The 18462-nt window shown below is 39.1% G+C and overlaps 2 protein-coding genes and 2 pseudogenes across 2 annotated transcripts; 3 read left to right on the top strand and 1 right to left on the bottom strand.

The window, feature by feature from the left end:
- Positions 1–5309: 5309 nt before the first annotated feature.
- On the top strand, positions 5310–8812 carry LOC103932593 (protein disulfide-isomerase SCO2). Its single transcript, XM_009342223.3, has 3 exons — positions 5310–5739; positions 5848–5974; positions 8530–8812. The coding sequence occupies exons 1-3, from the start codon at positions 5380–5382 to the stop codon at positions 8601–8603; spliced, it is 561 nt and encodes a 186-aa protein (XP_009340498.2). The 5' UTR covers positions 5310–5379; the 3' UTR covers positions 8604–8812.
- LOC103932594 (calmodulin-like protein 30) lies at positions 5866–9654 on the top strand. Its single transcript, XM_048577054.1, has 3 exons — positions 5866–5974; positions 8880–8904; positions 8939–9654. The coding sequence occupies exon 3, from the start codon at positions 8982–8984 to the stop codon at positions 9519–9521; it is 540 nt and encodes a 179-aa protein (XP_048433011.1). The 5' UTR covers positions 5866–5974; positions 8880–8904; positions 8939–8981; the 3' UTR covers positions 9522–9654.
- Positions 9655–11094: 1440 nt separating this feature from the next.
- On the top strand, positions 11095–12703 carry LOC125473770 (annotated as a pseudogene).
- Positions 12704–13467: 764 nt separating this feature from the next.
- On the bottom strand, positions 13468–15704 carry LOC103952937 (annotated as a pseudogene).
- Between the last annotated feature and the right edge of the window lie 2758 nt (positions 15705–18462).

Below are 18462 nucleotides of genomic sequence, written 5' to 3'. Positions count from 1 at the left end.
TAAAGTAAACCAAGGTTACTAAGGGGGATTTAGCCAACATGGTCATTCATGTCAAAATTATGCTTTTCCAACGATGTTTGGTGGAGCAAAATTAGTCTCACATATTGACTACTAGAATGGTACTCCTCAACGACATTGGTAGGGGCACAAACAAATGCATAATCAATGATCTATTCCATCGAGACAAAAGTAGATTCTGCAGGGTTAAGGTTCGGAACAATATCCCTAATTCTTGAAGTTTCGGGCATGATACCACACCTTGGTAGGTGCCAAGGATCACGCTTCGGGCATGATGCCACATCTTGGCAGGCCCTAATTCTACCATATGTTGTACAAACAAACTCGAAATTGGATTGTGAGAGAGACAAACCCAAAGTTGGATTCGAGAGGCTCTAGCCGAAGCTGGAGAGGTCTATTTGGTAGACCTCTGCCTAAGCAGAGCAATACCATTCAGTGCACCTCTGCCGAAGCAGAGCATGCCATTTGGTGCATCCCTACCGAAGTAGGGCACCACCATTCGGCAGACTCTAGCTGAAATCGGGTCTATACTGTTTAGTACCTCCCAACCGAATTGCTGGTGTACTTTTCTCTTGCATGTGTGGTAGTAATTAGGTTCAAGAATTTCGTAAACTTCCGTTCTCTACACTGCTGCTTTGAGAGCGAGTTAAAAGCAAGGAAGGATGGGAAAAGCAATTTGGATTTCAACAAAAAATTATAATTGAAATTAATAAATTAACCTAAAATTACAAATTTTAACTAAAAAATATAACCAAGATCCTAAAACTACTAATTTCAACAAAAATTATAATTCCAAATTTAAATTATAACTAAAATCCTAAAGCTACTAATTTCATTTAAAAATATTGTTTCAACTATATATTATAACTAAAATCTTAAAATTAATAATTTTAACTGACACACCCCAACCCGAAATATCCACTTGGACACCCGAATTGCGATGTGCTGGCCGACACCTAGAAGGTGACGAAGCCATAAAGTGTAGTGACGTGGAAAATGTGAATAAATAAAGACCCAAAAGTGACTAATTTAAAGTGCACATGTGAGCGGGGATTGAACCCATATCACACAAGTGATGTCAGAGCATAGGTAAATTGTAGTAAAAGAAAAGTAATGAAATTTATACCGAAAAGAGAAGTCTCCTAATAACAGCTTTTGCCAACCATCTTTGTTGTCATGAAACCTCTAGCACTAAAATCCTGGAGGGGCGAAAAACAAGGGTGAGTGGGCTTGAAAATAAAGTTTCGTAAAAACCTTTTCGAAAAGTGTAACCTCTCGCTGTAAAAAAGGTATAAGCATGGTTTCCTAAAAATAATATAATATTAGTATGTACTACGGTACCCTGCAATAAAAGTGAGTGAAAAGATGTAGGGTACACCAACAAGGTATCTCAACATTAAATCTTAAGTTGTTATTATACGAAATCATTGCTCATTAATTTATGTAGGCACACAAGTCCACTGTAGAGATATTCAAACAGTGGAACAGGCTGGGTGTAGGTTTACATTCTAGTACTACATCACGTGAGTTGTGCTAGTCGCATCACATATGACTCCAAAACATCACACAAAAGGACAGGCTGTCACCTAACTCTGGATCCAATGTGAATGTAAACGGTGCATGTGAACTACACATGAAGCTGGTCCTTGGCCCATGATAGTACAAATAACTAAGTCACACCGTACAAACGTGTAATAATGAGCAGATAACACGCAAGAATGTCATGCCACAAGTTTATGCTCACAAATAATATTAAAAATATAAAATGTACGGAAAGTCTATTTGTAAAGCTAAACATGGCATGTCACATCATAGTATATAAAAGCAATTGCTCCCAGTACTCCTCTGGGTGATCATCTCTTATACGGGAAATTATTACACTAATCACTAAACTAATAAGAATTAGTGCACTAAACTTAATTTCCCTGAGTTTGCACAAGAATTGGATTTTTGTTAGAGAATTCCAAAATAACACAACTGATAGGAGCATATTATGCTACTTAGTTATGTTGTTTCCTTGCATTTAGGGAGTTAATTACTATTTATTTCAGTCTTTTAAGTTATTTTTGTATGTTTTTAGGTCCTAATGACAAATGGAGCAAGAAAGGGCATTTTGGAGCTAAATGGAGCATTTTTGGGCATGGATTGGATAGCTTAACCATGGAGTAAAGAGGATGGACGGAATTGAAGTCAAGAAGGGCTGGGAAAGGCTACAAATCTGGTGGAAGAAGTCTAAATGCAAAGAAGATAAGGAAGAAGCAAGAAATAAGGAACCTTATCCAACCTTATCTTATCCTATCCTAACCAACCTTATCCTTTCCTAACTCTAACATTATCCTATCTTATCCTATCCAAATTAGGTTGTGCCTTAAATCTAGCTAATTAAAAGGGATTAGGTGCATATTTAAATACTTAGAACAGTTTCTAGAAGCTTATCCATTTTTTTGCCACATAAACACCATTCCATATAGGTTTAGGAATTGCAATCCTTCTTCTACACCTATATCATGTGTCCTTGCCCCTTTAGGTTTAGGAATCTGCCCTAAACCATTCTTTCTAGAAACCTTATCTCATCCCTACAAAGATGCCGCACCTAACCTTCTAGAATTCCCTAAATCCTAGCCGTGCACTACCTATTCCATTTCCCCTTTGGTTTCTACCTAGACTTAACCCTTTTTCAATGGGATTGTACAATCCTTTTCCTTCACTAATTGAGCATAATCAGCCTATATAAACAGCCCTATGCCGCACCATTCATTCATCCACTCATTCAATCATTCATTCATACTTTCATCCATCAAACACCACAATCCATTCTACACCACCCTAGTGCTGCAAGCAAGGAAGCAAGGAGAGGAGGACTGGTGCAATCTGCCATCCAAGGGAGTGCCGTGCATGCCATTGGAGTGTGGAGCGTTTTTCTTGGTTCTTTCTATCCTTAGTCTTAGTTCAATGTTTAAATTTAATTATCTTTGTTTTGCGAACATGAGGAACTAACTTCTTTTTAGTTAGAGGAGAATTTGAAGCCATGATTATATGTTTTATATGAATTGATTACGTCCGGTTATTATTTCTTAAGGCATGAATGTGATTTGCTTATCTAAGTTATTAAAACTGGTTGATGTATGTGGGTTGGGGGTTAACACTTAATTTGCATGCATAAACTTGATGCTAGAGTATAGGGGGTTTCATGTAACTGTTATTCACTTATATTCACAAGTAGTGGAGGTTGCTAGTCACAATCGCGTTAAGTAAATCCTTGGTATGAGTTTCATGCGTTTCATAGTGATGAATGCCTCGTCAATGCTTATAGTTTTCACAAAACTTAATGACTTTTGATATGTATCTTTGTTATGCATCTCATATAAAGAACTTGAAAAAGATAATTTGGTTGCAATGCGTTTTCATTCAATTCAATGAAATAAGGAAAACTTGAGGGTTAGTTGTGCGATGCAACTAATTTGGGGCGTTGTCATTCATAGTCTAAAGGAGTAATAACTGGACATTGGTTCGTATGCATATATCATGTGTGGAGAAGGACCCTCTAACTAACCTTTCACCCATTTATTTTACTTAAATTCGTTTTTCAAAAGTGTTTCCTACAAAGTTTTTGTTTTGAGTAAAAAATTCGTCAAAAACAATCCCCATGTTATTTAGTCTTCATATTTGAGTCAAAACTTGTTTTCCTTGAATCTTTTGAGTCAAGTCAAGTCCTATTTTCGTCCAAAACCCTTATTGAGTCTAAAATTGAGTCTTTTTGAGTATTGGTTGCTGTCTTAAGTGTCTAAAGTTAGTTTTGAGTCTATAGAGTCTAATTTAGTGTTTTTGAGTCTTCATTATATAGATTAGCATCACTAGTTAATCCCCGGTCTAGAACGATCCCTACTAACATATCTACTACAATTGTCACAAATAGGGTTTAATTTGTGTGTCAAGTTAATTTTCACATCAACAACAGAGTCATTTCTCAACCATTTTACCCATAAGAGGTATCAACACGAAGCTTGGGACGAGGAGAGCATTTTTATACCTCTTGGGGAACAAAACTTGGTCGGAGGTGATCGGAAATTGGCTTAAAAGCCACAGCCATTGAGTTTCGCACAAACTTGATGCATTTGAGCATGCATTGCTTGAAACTAGTTCTTTGGACATTGGGAAAGAGTTCTATGATTTCAAACTCGACCAAACCAAAGAGATTTCACAGGGCTTTGAACGGAAGTCCTACAAAATTGCCGGAAAAAATGGTGGGTTAGATATTCATCCCTCAAACGCACTGAAACACACATGCATGCATGAAACCTTGTTAGAACTAGAAGAAAACCTTGAGAAAGAGTTGGAGCTTACCAAGATGAAGTGGTGTGGTTTGTTGGAAGATGGCTCGAAAGCCACGGAGGTCGCTGGAGTTCGTTGTCGGGGAAGGCATGCACATGTAGAGGATAACAGGGCTAAAAACACACGGATTCAAGTTTGAACTTAACATAACATTCATTTCCATCACAAATGGAAACCCAGAAGTTGAAGAAAATGAGAGAATCTCACCTGAGATTGAGAGTTAGAACTCGAAGCTCTCGGATCTTCAATGGCAGAGCACTCAGAGTTGCTATGATGCTGCATGCAAAGCTGTACGTAGTCATGTTCCCTATGTCCCAAAGGTTCGAAATATGGATTTATGGGACTAGATTTGGTCGAAAAATGTGGTTTGCTGGAGAAATGGAGGGTGAAGATTCTTGGCCGTTCGACCTTTCTGTTTACAGAGATGAAAAAGATGATGGAATGAGGGTGAGAGTTTTAAAAATAAAACAATTAGTGAGAGGGAAAAGAGAGAGAAGCCGAAAAGAAAGGGAGGGGGAGAGAGAGAGAGAGAATCGGTTTTAAAAGAAGGAAAAGAAAGTGAGATGTTGAATATAATAATAGTTGAGTGATGTAAGTAGAGAGAGAGAGAGCCGAAAGGAGAGGAAGAGAGTTGGAGGGACTTGATTTTCTGTCCTTTCTATCCCATACCTTTTTCATCCTCTTTTATTTTTATGATCACGTTTAAGTCATATCAATATTTTATATTTTTATTACTTTTTATCTCATTATTTTTATAAAAAAAAATTAATATAAAATGTTAACGTGACTTAATCGTTACTATAAAAAATAGAAGACTATGAAAAAGTAATGAGATGGGGGAGGGGAGAGAATCCAGGTCAACTGGTGAAGCTTCCACTTGATAAACGAACAGGGACCGCAAGTTAGTGTGCCTTGCTGTTGCCGCGCGCGCGGCATTGGTGATCTATATAAACAAACCTCCCTCCAACTCATAGCCTTTCTTTCTCCCTGTCGCTCCTCTGACTCCTGAGCTCCTCACCATTTCTTGGAATGTTGGCTACAAACCCTAGCCTCTTCTTCCCCACCAAACCCTCACCCCTCCGCTGCCGCGCCGCCACCGGCGACCTCCCTCGGGGCCCCACATTCCCCCGCCTAATCCAATTCCCGTCCACCGCTGTCGACGCGTCTTCTGTCGGCGTCCGAATTGGCCAAGATTCTGACCTCGAGGGCGGTAGCAGCGGGAGTTCTGGTGTTAAGGTGAACGCCAAGGAGAGGAAATGGTCACGCGATAGAGAGAGCTATTTGTTCGACAACGGCGACGCCCTCCCTCTCCCGATGACTTATCCCAATACGTCGCCCGTCTCGGCGGAGGAGATTGACCGCAGGCTCCGATGCGATCCTGTAGTTGAGGTCAGGATCGGAATTTCAGTTTTGATTTGGTTCAAATTTGCAAAATTACCTGTGGATAATCCATTAACAAAACATTTATTTAAAAAAAAAAATTGGAAATTGTTGTAGGATTGCAAGGAAGTTGTGTATGAATGGACAGGAAAGTGCAATAGTTGCCAAGGCTCAGGATTTGTAAGTTATTACAACAAAAGAGGAAAGGAGACAGTCTGCAAATGCATACCCTGCCAAGGAATCGGTATGATTGTAAATTTTTTTTAATTTTTGGGGTTTTCTGAGCTGATTTTGTGCTTTGTATGTTGGAGGCTTGTGAAAGACGGGTTCTACTCGATTACATGTTAAATTTTGTGCTTTCTCGTTTTGGGTTGTGATTGGAATTGTTCATTACATATGTGTTTGTTCATACTGTTTACTGGTTTAAACACTCACATGAATCATAGGTAAATAGGCTTTAGCTCTTGAACAATAGATTTTGAGACCATCATGTTGAACATTTTCTTGTGATACTCTGTTCAAGGTGTAGAAGTGTTTTTCGATTTTTAACATAGACTGGTACAAATACCGGTAGGCTTGTTGGATTTGTCAAAGTTCCTCCTTTCTAAACAATATAAGCCTTATATAATTCAACTGGTAGGCTTGACAGCCTAACTGAACAGGAATAGAGCATAATCAAAGTTATTGTTCGAATTCTCTGATGTAGACAAGTTGGGGACAAATGGAATTTTTGACTTGGGAATAATTCTTTGAAATATATTATTGGGGTATCTGGAAGTGTTCCTTGGTTTCTTTATGCCTCTAGGAAATTTTATGTTGTCGTTGTTCCATTTGGTTTCTCTGAACTCTTGTATACATAAATTATTTAAAGAGTTTATAGAGTTCTCTATCGTGTCTCTTGTTTCTCAATTACTGAGGCCAACAGGCAGTAGCACAGCTGAACCATTTTCCGGTGGCATAAGCATTGTCCTCCATCTGTGTGTGTGTGTGGTGAGACAGAGAGAGTAATATAAAAAGTTACCTCAAAGGAGCTATGATGGTACATTATCAACTAATTTATGTAATTATATATATTTCGGTACTATCTAGTCTAGTGTGACATAAATGATCTAAGTATGTGAAACTTGAAACTATATAGGTAGTGATTGACAGTTATCCCGAGTACATTAAACTTACTGGTTAATGTTGGACAAAGCATCCTTGTGGTTTTAACTTTTGAACTCTCGAGTTTAAATAATATGCTCTCCTTTCATCTTATTTCATCTTAATAGATACAACCTTTGTCTTTTCTGTTGGACGCAATCCTTCTAGCTCTCATGTGTGACTATATTCGATAGGATTTGTAGTGACAGTTAGAAGCAAGAAACCGGGATATTTGAATTTCTTACAATGGTTCCTGGCGGCTAAGTTGAGGCTTTCCTTTAATATCATGACTTGTATTGCCTGGGGCGTTTTAACAGATATGTTAACATGTCAGATTGCTGCATCTCCCCTATTATTGTCCATTATCCATTTCAGCCACCCATATAAATCTCATGGTAGATCAGTGTTTTAAAGAACTCACCTCAGGGCGCACCTAGGCGATCTTGAAGGCTGGGCGGTTGGATTTTCGCCTCTGTTTTGTGGGGGTGGGCGTAGGGCGGTGTTGGGGTGTGCCTAGGCGGCTGAGGTGTGCCTAGGCATTCAACATGGGCGTATTTTCCCTTCAAAATTGATTTTTGTTTCTAAAATGTAGGAGACTGTTCTAGTTAAACGAAGAAGAAAGAGAGCTTCTCTCTCCAAATGACAAAGTCTAACTCCAACTCTAACTCTTCCTTTATTTTCTTTTAAATTCCCTATAATAATTGCTCCACTAAGCCTTTATTTCCTTTTAAATTCCCTATAATTTCTCCACTCAGCCTTTATTTCATTTAAATTCCCTAGAATTTCTCCACTCAACCCTTATTTCCTTTTGAATTTCCCTATAATTGTGACACTCAACCTTTATTTTCCTTGAAATTCCCTATAATTGTGACCACTTACCCTTATTTCTCTTAAAGTTCTCTATAATTGCTTACAATAAAACAAATAATTACAACATTTTAAGACTTTATGACATAGTTTCTAAGTACAACTAGCCTTAGTAATGAAGAAGATGTTATTATCTTTGATTTAGTTATAATTATATTTGTTTTACAAAGTAGTATATCTATAAAATATAATTTTGTATGTAATATATATTAAAATTTTAGGTACCGTGAAGCTTCGCCTCACACCTAGACGGGGCTATCCATGGGACGCCTCGCCCACGCCTTGGCCTTTTAATACATTGCGGTAGATGCATGTTTTCGAGTCCAGTCCTCAAATAAGGTTTAAGTTGTAAACTTAGGTAATGAAATGATATATCATCTGAAGATGTATGGAATTTAAGATAAGCGTGTCTCTACCGTTTTTCAATTCTTTTGCTTTAACTCCAATACTGACTAGGTCTGCCAACTTTCTTCTCTTGGTTGGAGGTTTAGTGCCAGAAATAGGAGCAATGAAAATGTTTGGCACGCAGTTGGGCACAATTCCATGTTGTAAAGGGGAGGTATATGAGAATATTTGATGATGCGGAAGACAACCTTAACATTTACGTTATGAAAGAACCCTACGGGTAGGATGCTTAAAGTTAATAGGCATCAAAGCTTGTGCAAAGCTCGAATGGAAACTTTACTGATTCACTTGGGTCATCATTTATGAACGCAAATCTTTTTTTGGAACCCTTGTGTTTTTTATGTACAACCCTAGAGTTCTTACTCAAGATATTCATCATTGTAGGATACGTACAGAAGATAACAGCTCGCAAGGACATTGAAGTGATGGTGGATTTGGATAATGGAAAACCGCCATGAGCTAAACATAGTTATTTCTTATTAATTTTTTTGTATATCGGGAAATATTTTACGATTAGTTTGGTGAGTTCTGTTATAACTCCCTTTGAGTACTTATTTATAAATTTCAAATAAAAAATAAAACCAATCTTCAAAGGGAGATTGTAGTTGCTTAGCCTTTGTAAAGAATGTATTCCTTTATTATCTATTCTTAGCTTTTTTCTGCCATTTATCACCTAAGAATCTATTCTTCTTGAATTGCCTCAGCTTTTTATGGAATGAAATTGTTGTATACAGTATATAAAGATTGGAGACGCCAAGTTTCTGCAACCTTGTATTGACGGTTACCTGGACCGTTGAATAAAAGTCTGATTTTGGTATTTGCTCTGATCGCCTGAGATGCATATGTCAAATGTCAACTCCCTCGACTTCCAGTACAGCCTCTCAAAGTGGAAGTTTCTGTGCAAACCATCTCGGATATTTTCCTTCCAAGACAGGCAAAACTCCGGCTTAGCACTTACTTTTGAGCCAAATCACAATGAGATGAGGAAAGTCTTTGACAAGTTCGACTCCAACAAAGACGGGAAGATATCTTCGGCTGAGTACAAGGCCATATTGAGAGCACTAGGAAAGGGAAGCAAGGTTGGACAAGTGCAGAAGATTTTAAAGATTGTTGATCTGGATCGGGATGGCTTTATCAATTTCAAGGAGTTCATGGATGTACACAACGGAGAGATTCGGACGATAGACATCCAGAACGCTTTTCAGACGTTTGATTTGAATGGCGACGGAAAAATAAGCACAGAAGAAGTTATGAAAGTGCTAACGGGATTGGAGGAGAGTTGCAACCTTGACGACTGCCGGCGGATAGTGAGAGCCGTAGACACTGATGGGGATGGTATGGTTAACTTAAAAGATTTCATGACCATGATGTGTTAGGATACTGCCAGATGGCATACTAGGATGATGACATCTGTATAAGGTTGTTAGTAGTTAGTTACTTGTTAATGGATAAATAGGAGATTGTAAAGATGGAAAGGCAGTTAATGAAATTGTATCGTTTGTATTGTTATTCTGTTACCCTCTCTTTGTGCAATTGTGGAAGATGTAGAGCAGGTTCTAACATTGGTATCAGAGCCAAACGTTCGTTCCTCTCAATCCTTCTCCGTTGTATACCGCCGCAAACGTTTTGCAAAACCATGGAATCGAGGGTTTCCAATCGGGAAGCCAAGTCCGACGAGTTCAAGAAGTCTCAAGAAGAATTCAGGATTTCTCAGGCCAAATTTTGGACCGAATTCAAGACTACCACTGATTTAATTCTTCTTCAATTGAAGTTGCTTGCGGAAAAACTTGGTGTGGAATCTTCTGCAGCTACATCGATGCATCAGCCGTTCATCAAATCGACATCTCCTCTCTCTCTTGAGAAGTCTAATCAAATTGTTCTCAAGCTTCAATCCTCCACAAGGAAAAGGTTTGTGCTCGAGAGGAAGTGGATGAATTCTTGTCTCAGTACCGTCCAAAATACAAGCCCAAAAGTCCTCCTTGTCTGCAACCCATATTGAAGAGATTCAAGAAGGTTCACGACTACGGCAAACACCACGACGATGATTCTGCAACATTTCGTTCCAACCCCAGATTTCAAGTAAGTTTTGGGTTTTCTTTGAAAGTTCTGGCTGGGGAGAACAAGAAGGTTTTCGATTTGTTTGGTAGGGAAGCTAAAGATTCTGTGCGAAGTCCTCCATTTCTTGATTTTGATTACAAAACAGGTGCCACAAACGATTTGGTTTCTGGGTTCTCTGTTTCTGATTGTGAATTTATAGGAATGGAGAAAAAAGTTTATGCTTCAAAATTGTTGGCCAAGAAAGGGGAAGACTCCTTGCTCTGTGATGTGGGTCTTTGTTCTTTTCCTGAAGTGGGTTCTTTCCCTGAAGTGCTTTTAATTTCGGTTGCGAAATCTGGTGAAAATGATGCCCACCATGTGTTTGTTGGACTGCAGCAAACGGTCGACATTGCTTCTTTGAAGCTTGGCTTCCATGAATTCACTCGTGACAAAGGCGGAACAAATATTCAAAGGTTCTTTCATTCGAAATCAGCGACTGTTCTTGAATCTGATTATAAGAATGGCAAATCCCAAGTTTTCATTTTGGAAATTCATGTTTCTAATGTTGAGTTCAAGAAAGCTAAATTGCCTGGTTCGCGTGCACTCTACCTGTTCGACAAAATGTCGAACTCAGGTTACATTCTTGATATTAAACTTGGCTACCATCTGAGCATTCGTGATAAAGGAGGTACCAAGTTTCTCTCCAGTTTTGAGTCAATGGATTTATTGGCAAGCTGTGAGGACTCAAGTTTCTGTGTTGTTATCAATGGTTCCATGGGCTACTACTGCAAGGGAATTCGGGACAAGGGTGGAACAATTAGTTAGAGGCTCTTCAATTCGAAGTCCCAGAATAAAGATTGTGTTTCTGATTGTTCCAAGGTGGTCAAATGTGAGGTGAGTTTTGATTCTTCCATGATCATTCATAGGGAGTATGCTGGTAATTTGGGATTGCATCATTTAGAAGCTTGTATGGACAAGAACAGAAAAAATGAAAGAAAGTTCACTCTCTCCGTATTTGAAACTGGTTGCTGTGTTGTTTGCTATGTTGTTCCCAATCGTGACTACTGCAAGGGCATTTGGGATAAGGGTGGTGGCAAATTAGACTACGGGTTGCAGTTGTGTGAAAAAAATGAGGATACAAGATGTCTTTCATGGACATCAATCATTACAACTTATGTTTGGACAGGTCAAGAGGACCGTGCAATCAAAGCCTTTATAAGAATGCAGGAAGCCGGTGTCAGTCCTAACGAATACACTTTTGCAGGTGTCATAGCTAGAGTTGCCAATCTTGCTAGAGTTGAATGGGGTGAACAATTGCATGCCCACGTTTTACAAAGGGGTCTTATCTCTTTGTTGTCGGTGGAAAATTCCATTGTAACCATGTATGCGAAATGTGGGTGTTTGGCTTCAGGTTCTAAGGTGTTTTATGAGATGAGCAGGAGAGATACTGTTTCATGGAACACTTGAATTGCCGGGTATTCTCAAGGAGGTTACGGGGAAGAAGCTTTTCAGTTTTTGTCGTGGATGAGAAGGGACGGACCACAACCAAATGAGTTTGCTCTTGCTAGTGTATTGAGTGTTTGTGGAAGCATGGCAATGCTTGAACAAGGGAAACAACTGCACCCTCATGTTCTGTTTGTCGGTTTAGAGTTTACATCTATGGTACAAAGTGCTCTTGTGAATATGCATTCGAAATGTGGAAGTATAAAAGAAGCTGCAATCTTTGATGTGACAGAACTTAGTGATATTATTTCATGGACGGCGATGATTAATGGATATGCTGAACATGGGTTCTACCGAGAACCCATTGTTCTGTTTAAGAAGATTCCTAGGGTTGGTCTGAAACCAGACTTGGTGACCTTCATCGGTGTTCTTGTTGCTTGTTGCCATGCTGGAATGGTTGATCTTGGTTTCCACTACAATTCAATGAGCAATGACTTTGGGATTAATCCTGCAAAGGAACACTATGGCTGCACGGTTGATCTCCTCTATCAAGCTGGACGGTTAGGTGAAGCAGAGGATATGATCAAAAGTATGCCATTTCAACAGGATGATGTTGTTTGGTCTACACTCCTTAGAGCTTGTAGGCTCCATGGTGACACCGACTGTGGAAGACGTGATGTAGATGAGATCCTTAAATTGGATCCGAGTTGTGCAGCGACTCACATAACCCTGGTCAACATGTATGCTGCTAAAGGGAAATGGTGGGAAGCGGTAGAAGTAAGGAAAATGATGAGATCGAAGGGGGTAATTAAGGAGCCGGGATGGTCTTGGATAAAGGTCAAGGATCAACTTTCTGCATTTGTCGCTGATTTGTCAGAAAATTGGTTCCTCACTAATTGACGTTGAAGGAGTGATGCTACTGGGGAGATATACCATGATTTGAAGCTCCAGTTTTCAGAAATTGTTGATCCTTTAATACATTCTTGTGATTTTGTTGTTCCCGGTTTTATTGCTGGTTTTCAATTGTACTTAGTTCAAATTGTAAATCTTACTTTGTAAGATTGGTTTTAAGGGAGGGGTATTGTTAGGATATTGCCAGATGGCATACTAGGATGATGACATCTGTACAAGGTTGTTAGTAGTTAGTTACTTGTTAATGGATAAATAGGAGATTGTACAGATGGAAAGGCAGTTAATGAAATTATATTGTTTGTATTGTTCTTCTGTTACTCTCTCTTTGTGCAATTGTGGAAGATGTAGAGCAGGTTCTAACATGATGACTCGTTCCATGAGACGTGCATAGAGCAATAGAGATACAATTTGCATTTGTGTTTGTGTGTTGATGTAAATCCATGTGAAGACAAATGTCTCTTCTTTTCTTCGAGATAATCTCCTTTGCAACCAGCTTTATGTGTCCTTGTGTTTATCTCCTTGATCACATGATCACGACACAAGGGGATATACAACTGGAGAGAGCTAAGAATCCCTTCGAAACAAGGTTTATTAACTTCATGCAAATTGGAAGCTGGCCATCTATCATGCCATAGTCCCTCATATTTTTCTTGTTTTCATCAACGAGGATGGGAAATTTGAATTTAGGGACTTGAGAAAGTAACTCACTAGATCACGAGCTAGTTGGTAGTCCCACTTTACAACTTCAATGCCACGTCAATTTGCTAACTAAATACCAAAACACCATCTCTGCACCATAGATGGACCATCTTGACATGTTTTGAAAGTATGTTCTTTTTTTGTCAAAGAAAGCATGTTCTAATAGCTTCAAGACATCATGAACCAAAATACAGTGATTTCCAACAGTATCTCATAAGAAGAGAGCAATCGGGATGCCGCAAAAGGATAAGAAAATATTATTTTAATTTTTGACAAATAATTGATTCGACATCGAAACAAACAGATAATGCAATGCATATATAGTTCAGCATATATGTCAAAACAAGCAGTGGATGGTTGATCTCTTACCAACTACTAGCACTGGTGCTCATCTGCACAGGATCCCGTATAGCTCGGCATAGTTTGAACTTTCTTTACACACCAAACAGCAACTGGGAAGAACTCTTAGACAAGTCTGAGGCTTCACCAATAATCCCCACAAGAGCATTTTCCGTCCTTGAAATGATGGAAACGTTTGTTGTCCCTGACGATCAATTCCATTCCAACAATCTTTGACATGATCTTAATTGCATTGTGGCAGTCACTGCAGACGTGGAGGTTCTTGATGATCCTAAGAGTTTGCCTTGGCGGAGTACTAATGAGACCATACGCAATTGCCAAATGCTCACTGTGATAAAGCAAGGCCTGCTCCTTGGCTTCCTGATCAATGTCATGAAGGACATATCTTGTGTCTGGCACATAACCTCCTCCTTTCATCGCAGCAAGAGCCTTTAACTTCTCATCATCCTTGTAGAGTGTTGGATTTTTAAACTCACTGCTTCTGTTCTTGCCATCAAGCATGCTAATGGCAGTACGCGTTTTGGGCGGTGGAGTTGGGATCTTATTCACAACAGCCTTTGATGGGTCAAGAGCAACCATTAACTCCTCCACATGATCTTCAAGGTCAAAATCTCCATGAATCCGAGCATAACTTTTCAAAGCCTCCCAACCAGCACTGTAGGCTCAAACGGGAGCTTCTCAATATAATCAATTGCTTCATTGAGATGACCACATTTTCCAAGCACATCCAGAACTCCCATATAATGGTCCACTCCAGCAGAAATTCCATACTCAGTTTTCATCGACTCAAAATGTATAAATGTTTCTTCCACTGCATCTGCACTAGCGCAAGTTGAGAATACTGCAACAAAAGTTTCGGAATTGGGTTGCAACCCTTTCTCCCTCATCACCTCAAACATTTGCAACCCATCATCTCCTAACCCATTATCCGCATACCCATTAATCATCAAATGCCAAGAATAAATATTCTTCTCAAGCATATGATCGAACATTCTCCGTGCATCAATCATGCTCGTACACTTTCCATACATTTCAATGATTTTATGGATTAACTCACGATTACCCCTGCAGGTAGACTGCAAAAAGAAATCATGAGCCTTTTTCGCATCCTCGAGCGACTTTAATCTCCCGCACAACTCAAACAAAGACCCAAAGCAATCAGCATCAGCCTTGACCCCTTCTTTGTCCATCATCTCAACAGCTTCTTTAGCCTTCCCCTCTTGGCACAACCTCCTCAAATCATCAATTGAAGCGCGTACAACTTCCGGGGTCTGATTCACAGCCTGAGCAGGGGTTTGAGGTTGTGGGCTCCATTGATTAGGGTTTTGAGCTTGTGGGTATCCTTGATTAAAGTTTTGAGCCGGTGGGATCCACTGATTGCGGTCTCCAGGTTGTGGGTACCCTTGATTGGGACTTTTCCATTGATTTGGGCTTGTGGGTTGCTGAAAATTGGGTCTCGGAGGAGGTGGGCTCACCTGGTTAGGGTTTTGATGGTGAGGAGTGCCCTGCCCCTTAGGACTCCACTGATTCGAGTTTCCACGTCGTGGGTAGCTCTGATTCTCGTTATTCTGGTTAGGGTGTCCGCCATTGGAATAGTCCGACCCCTGATTAGGATATCCCTTATTGGGATAGCTCTGGTTCTGACCCTGATAATTGAACTGATTGCCAGGGTTCTGGCCCTGGGTCTGCCAATTCCACTGGTTCAGGTTTCTGTATCCCTGGCCTTGTGGGCTCCACTGGTTAGGGTTCGCCTGGTCGTTGAAAGCCCTAGGATCGGACGGCGGGGGTTGCTGCTGAGGAGGCCTCGGGTACTCAATTGGGACGGCGGAAGTGCTTAGGGTTTTGGTTGATGTTAGGTTGGGATGGCGACGGCGACGGCGGTGGCTGTGTTGTCGTCAAAGGAGGTAAAATGAGAAGAGTGCAGAGGCCGTACCTTGAAGAAAGGAGAGAGCGATGGGCTTCGTGCTCATCGAATCGCCAGGAGAGACGCCATTTTTGAGGGAGATTTTAGCTTAAACCCTAACAAAATGCTCTGCTCAATCCTTATCGCGACTCCAGAGTCCAGACTAGGTTTGTGCCCGACCGTACATACAAACCTTTCAAACTTGACCGTCCAATGAGTTTTTCTCATAGCCTCATTTTTACTGTAAATTCAAAAGAGATCATTCTTGTGAGACTAAAATATTAAATTAAATTTACAAACTAAACGATGCGTCAATAATAGGAAATAAATGTATTAATCAACACTTAAATAATAATTCAATTATCAACAAGCACATCATGTAGTTTACTAAATTTGATTTAAAAATTTGGTCTCCCTAGCATTACTCTTTCAAAATGTCAAGCATCTCAAGCAAAGGAGGGAGTAAAGTGATCCCAACTATGACAATAAGTAATAAGAAAGTCTTGGCGAGCAATGTATTTGGCAATAAAGTTCGCCTCTTTGAAGATATGGCTCCATTTTATGCTTCAAAAATTGGTCGCCATCCACTTGATATCTTCAATAATACACACAAGATTTTAGAGCGTCGCAACAATCCTCAGCCTTATGGATCACCAGTTTAAAGTCACCTTCAACAAAATTCTTTGTGATACCCTTCCTTAGCGCAAAAAGAAGGCCCTCTCTAAGACCTTAGCCTCCACCTTCAAAATAGTAGCACCATTAAGATTTAAAAATCCACCAGCAATGAGAATTCCATTATGATTTCTAATGGTAAAACCAACAGCCACCTTGTCCTTAGCAACCAAACCATCGAAATTTAACTTAACATGCTATTCTTATCCGGAGAATGCCATTTAATAATCATCGAGTCATCACTGGTATTCTTTCTTAAAACTTTATTATTAGACTTAAGATATTCTTCACCCATAGAAATAGCCAAAAACTTAGACCTGGTCGGAAAGGACATTAGATTCCTAAAGACCATATTATTTGTTCCAAATCTACCAACATAGAAGCAAACTCGACTCACTTTGTCCACATGCTTTAAGGAATCCAATCAATCCACTACAAAGATAAAGTTGTTGCTATTAAAATTACAAGGTTTAACAAAAAAAAAAAATAAGTCCCAAACCAGCTTAGCAACTCCTACAATTAAAAAAAAAATGCATTTGGTCTTCCTCCTCAAAGTTACAAAAAGGACACATTTTATCAACATTAGTCACAAAATGACTTAATATTTTTCTTGTTTGAAGTCTCTCACGAATGAATACCATGCAAACATCTTAACTTTGGGAGGAATGTTAAGCTTCAACATCTTATTAATTAACTTATGCCTTACAGTTTGAACCAAAGTCCCTTTTTGAATCCAAGGGGCAAACTTAACAGAAAACTTACTATTCGTAGTAAGGCCCCAGATGAACATATCTTTAGTTTCTTGGATAGGAATTGGAATGTTACAAATTTTTTTAACCACCTCATAATTGAACACTTCAAATAGCTTCCTCTTATTTTCAATAAAGTCACTCACTTTCAAATCCCAATTACGGTTTTCAGAATCAATATTTGGTACAAGATGGAAAAGTGTGTAAGGAAAAACCCAATTGTGGGTCCAAAACAAAATGTTCTGACCATTACCCACTCTCCAACTCATACCCCTAAGAATAACATCCTTACTTTTCAAAATGCTTTTCCAAGCAAAAGAGTAGTTTTGCCTAATTTTATTATCAAGGAAAGGTGTTGACTGAGGAAGACAATTGGCGGGTGAGGCTATACATACATTCCTGAAGACCAATTATCTTCCTCAATCAACACCTTCCAACTTAACTTAGCAAGACATGCATTATTGAAAGAATCCAAACGTCTCACCCCCAAGCCTCCTACTTTCTTGGGAGCACAGACATTATCCCAAGCAACTAGGAAAATCTTCTCGTCGCTTCCCTAGAAGAAATCTCTACATTCCTTATTTAGCTTACTCAAAATTTTATCTAGACACTTAAAACACGACATCACATGATTAGACATCCCTATTAAATTGGAGTTGATAAGAATAAGCCTCCCAGCTTTAGAAAGACTGTTCGCTTTCCAACTGACTAACTTTTGCTTAACCCTTTTTAACAACTCATTACCATTAGCTTGGTATTTCCAGAACACAATATTGTGACTTCCAAGATACTTACCTATTGTAGTTTTATGTTGAATTTGCAAAATATCACAATAGTATTTCTGATTTGTGAACTAGTATTGTTAGAAAAATACATAGAAGACTTGTGGAAATTTATTTGTTGACCTGCTGCTTTAGCAAATAGATTAAGAATATAGAGGATATTCCTCACACCCCTAGGAGTAGCCTTAGCAAATAGAAAACAATCATTTGTAAAGACTAAATTTGAAAATTTAAGGCCTCGTGGTGAGGAAAAAAAAATACTAACATGAGACCTAGGATTACTTGCTAGTGCATTTACAAATGATGAATATGTAGGGAGGCAGATGATAGAAGCATATGTATGCGACTTTGTTAGCTTGTTTCTTTGCATTTAGTAAGTTAGTTTCTATTTATTATAGTGAGTTAAGCTATTTTCGTGTGTTTGTAGGTTTATATGGCAAAAGAGGCAAGAAAGTGCATTTTGGTGCATTTTAGAGCAATTTTGGGCTGGAATGGATAGCTTGCATATGGAGCAAGGTGGACGGACGAATTTGAAGTTCAAGAAGGGTTAGGAATGTGCTTAACATCTAGAAGAATCAATTCAAGACTTGGAAGATAAGGAATCAGCTATAAAGAAGGAAACATTATCCAAATTACCTTATCTTATCCAAACCTTATCCAACCTTATCTTATCTTATCCTAACCTAATCTCTTTCCACCTTAATTCCAGCTACAAAGGGGACTCATCTTCACATTAAAACACCTAAATATCAGGTTTCTA

Source organism: the organism of the source record quoted next, unplaced genomic scaffold, assembly GCF_019419815.1.
Source record: "Pyrus x bretschneideri cultivar Hongxiangsu unplaced genomic scaffold, Pyrus_bretschneideri_v1 Contig96, whole genome shotgun sequence".
In the NCBI taxonomy this organism is placed as follows: Eukaryota; Viridiplantae; Streptophyta; class Magnoliopsida; order Rosales; family Rosaceae; genus Pyrus; species Pyrus x bretschneideri.
Note: the sequence above shows the minus strand (reverse complement) of the source record. Positions and strands in the feature narration are given on the sequence as shown.

Bases quoted from the DNA above. Each gene is read 5' to 3' on its own strand.
- LOC103932593 (XM_009342223.3), top strand. From the start codon at position 5,380: ATGTTGGCTACAAACCCTAGCCTCTTCTTCCCCACCAAACCCTCACCC. The intron at 5,740-5,847 runs GTCAGGATCGGA...AAATTGTTGTAG, and splicing joins GATGCGATCCTGTAGTTGAG to GATTGCAAGGAAGTTGTGTA. The intron at 5,975-8,529 runs GTATGATTGTAA...TCATCATTGTAG, and splicing joins CATACCCTGCCAAGGAATCG to GATACGTACAGAAGATAACA.
- LOC103932594 (XM_048577054.1), top strand. From the start codon at position 8,982: ATGCATATGTCAAATGTCAACTCCCTCGACTTCCAGTACAGCCTCTCA.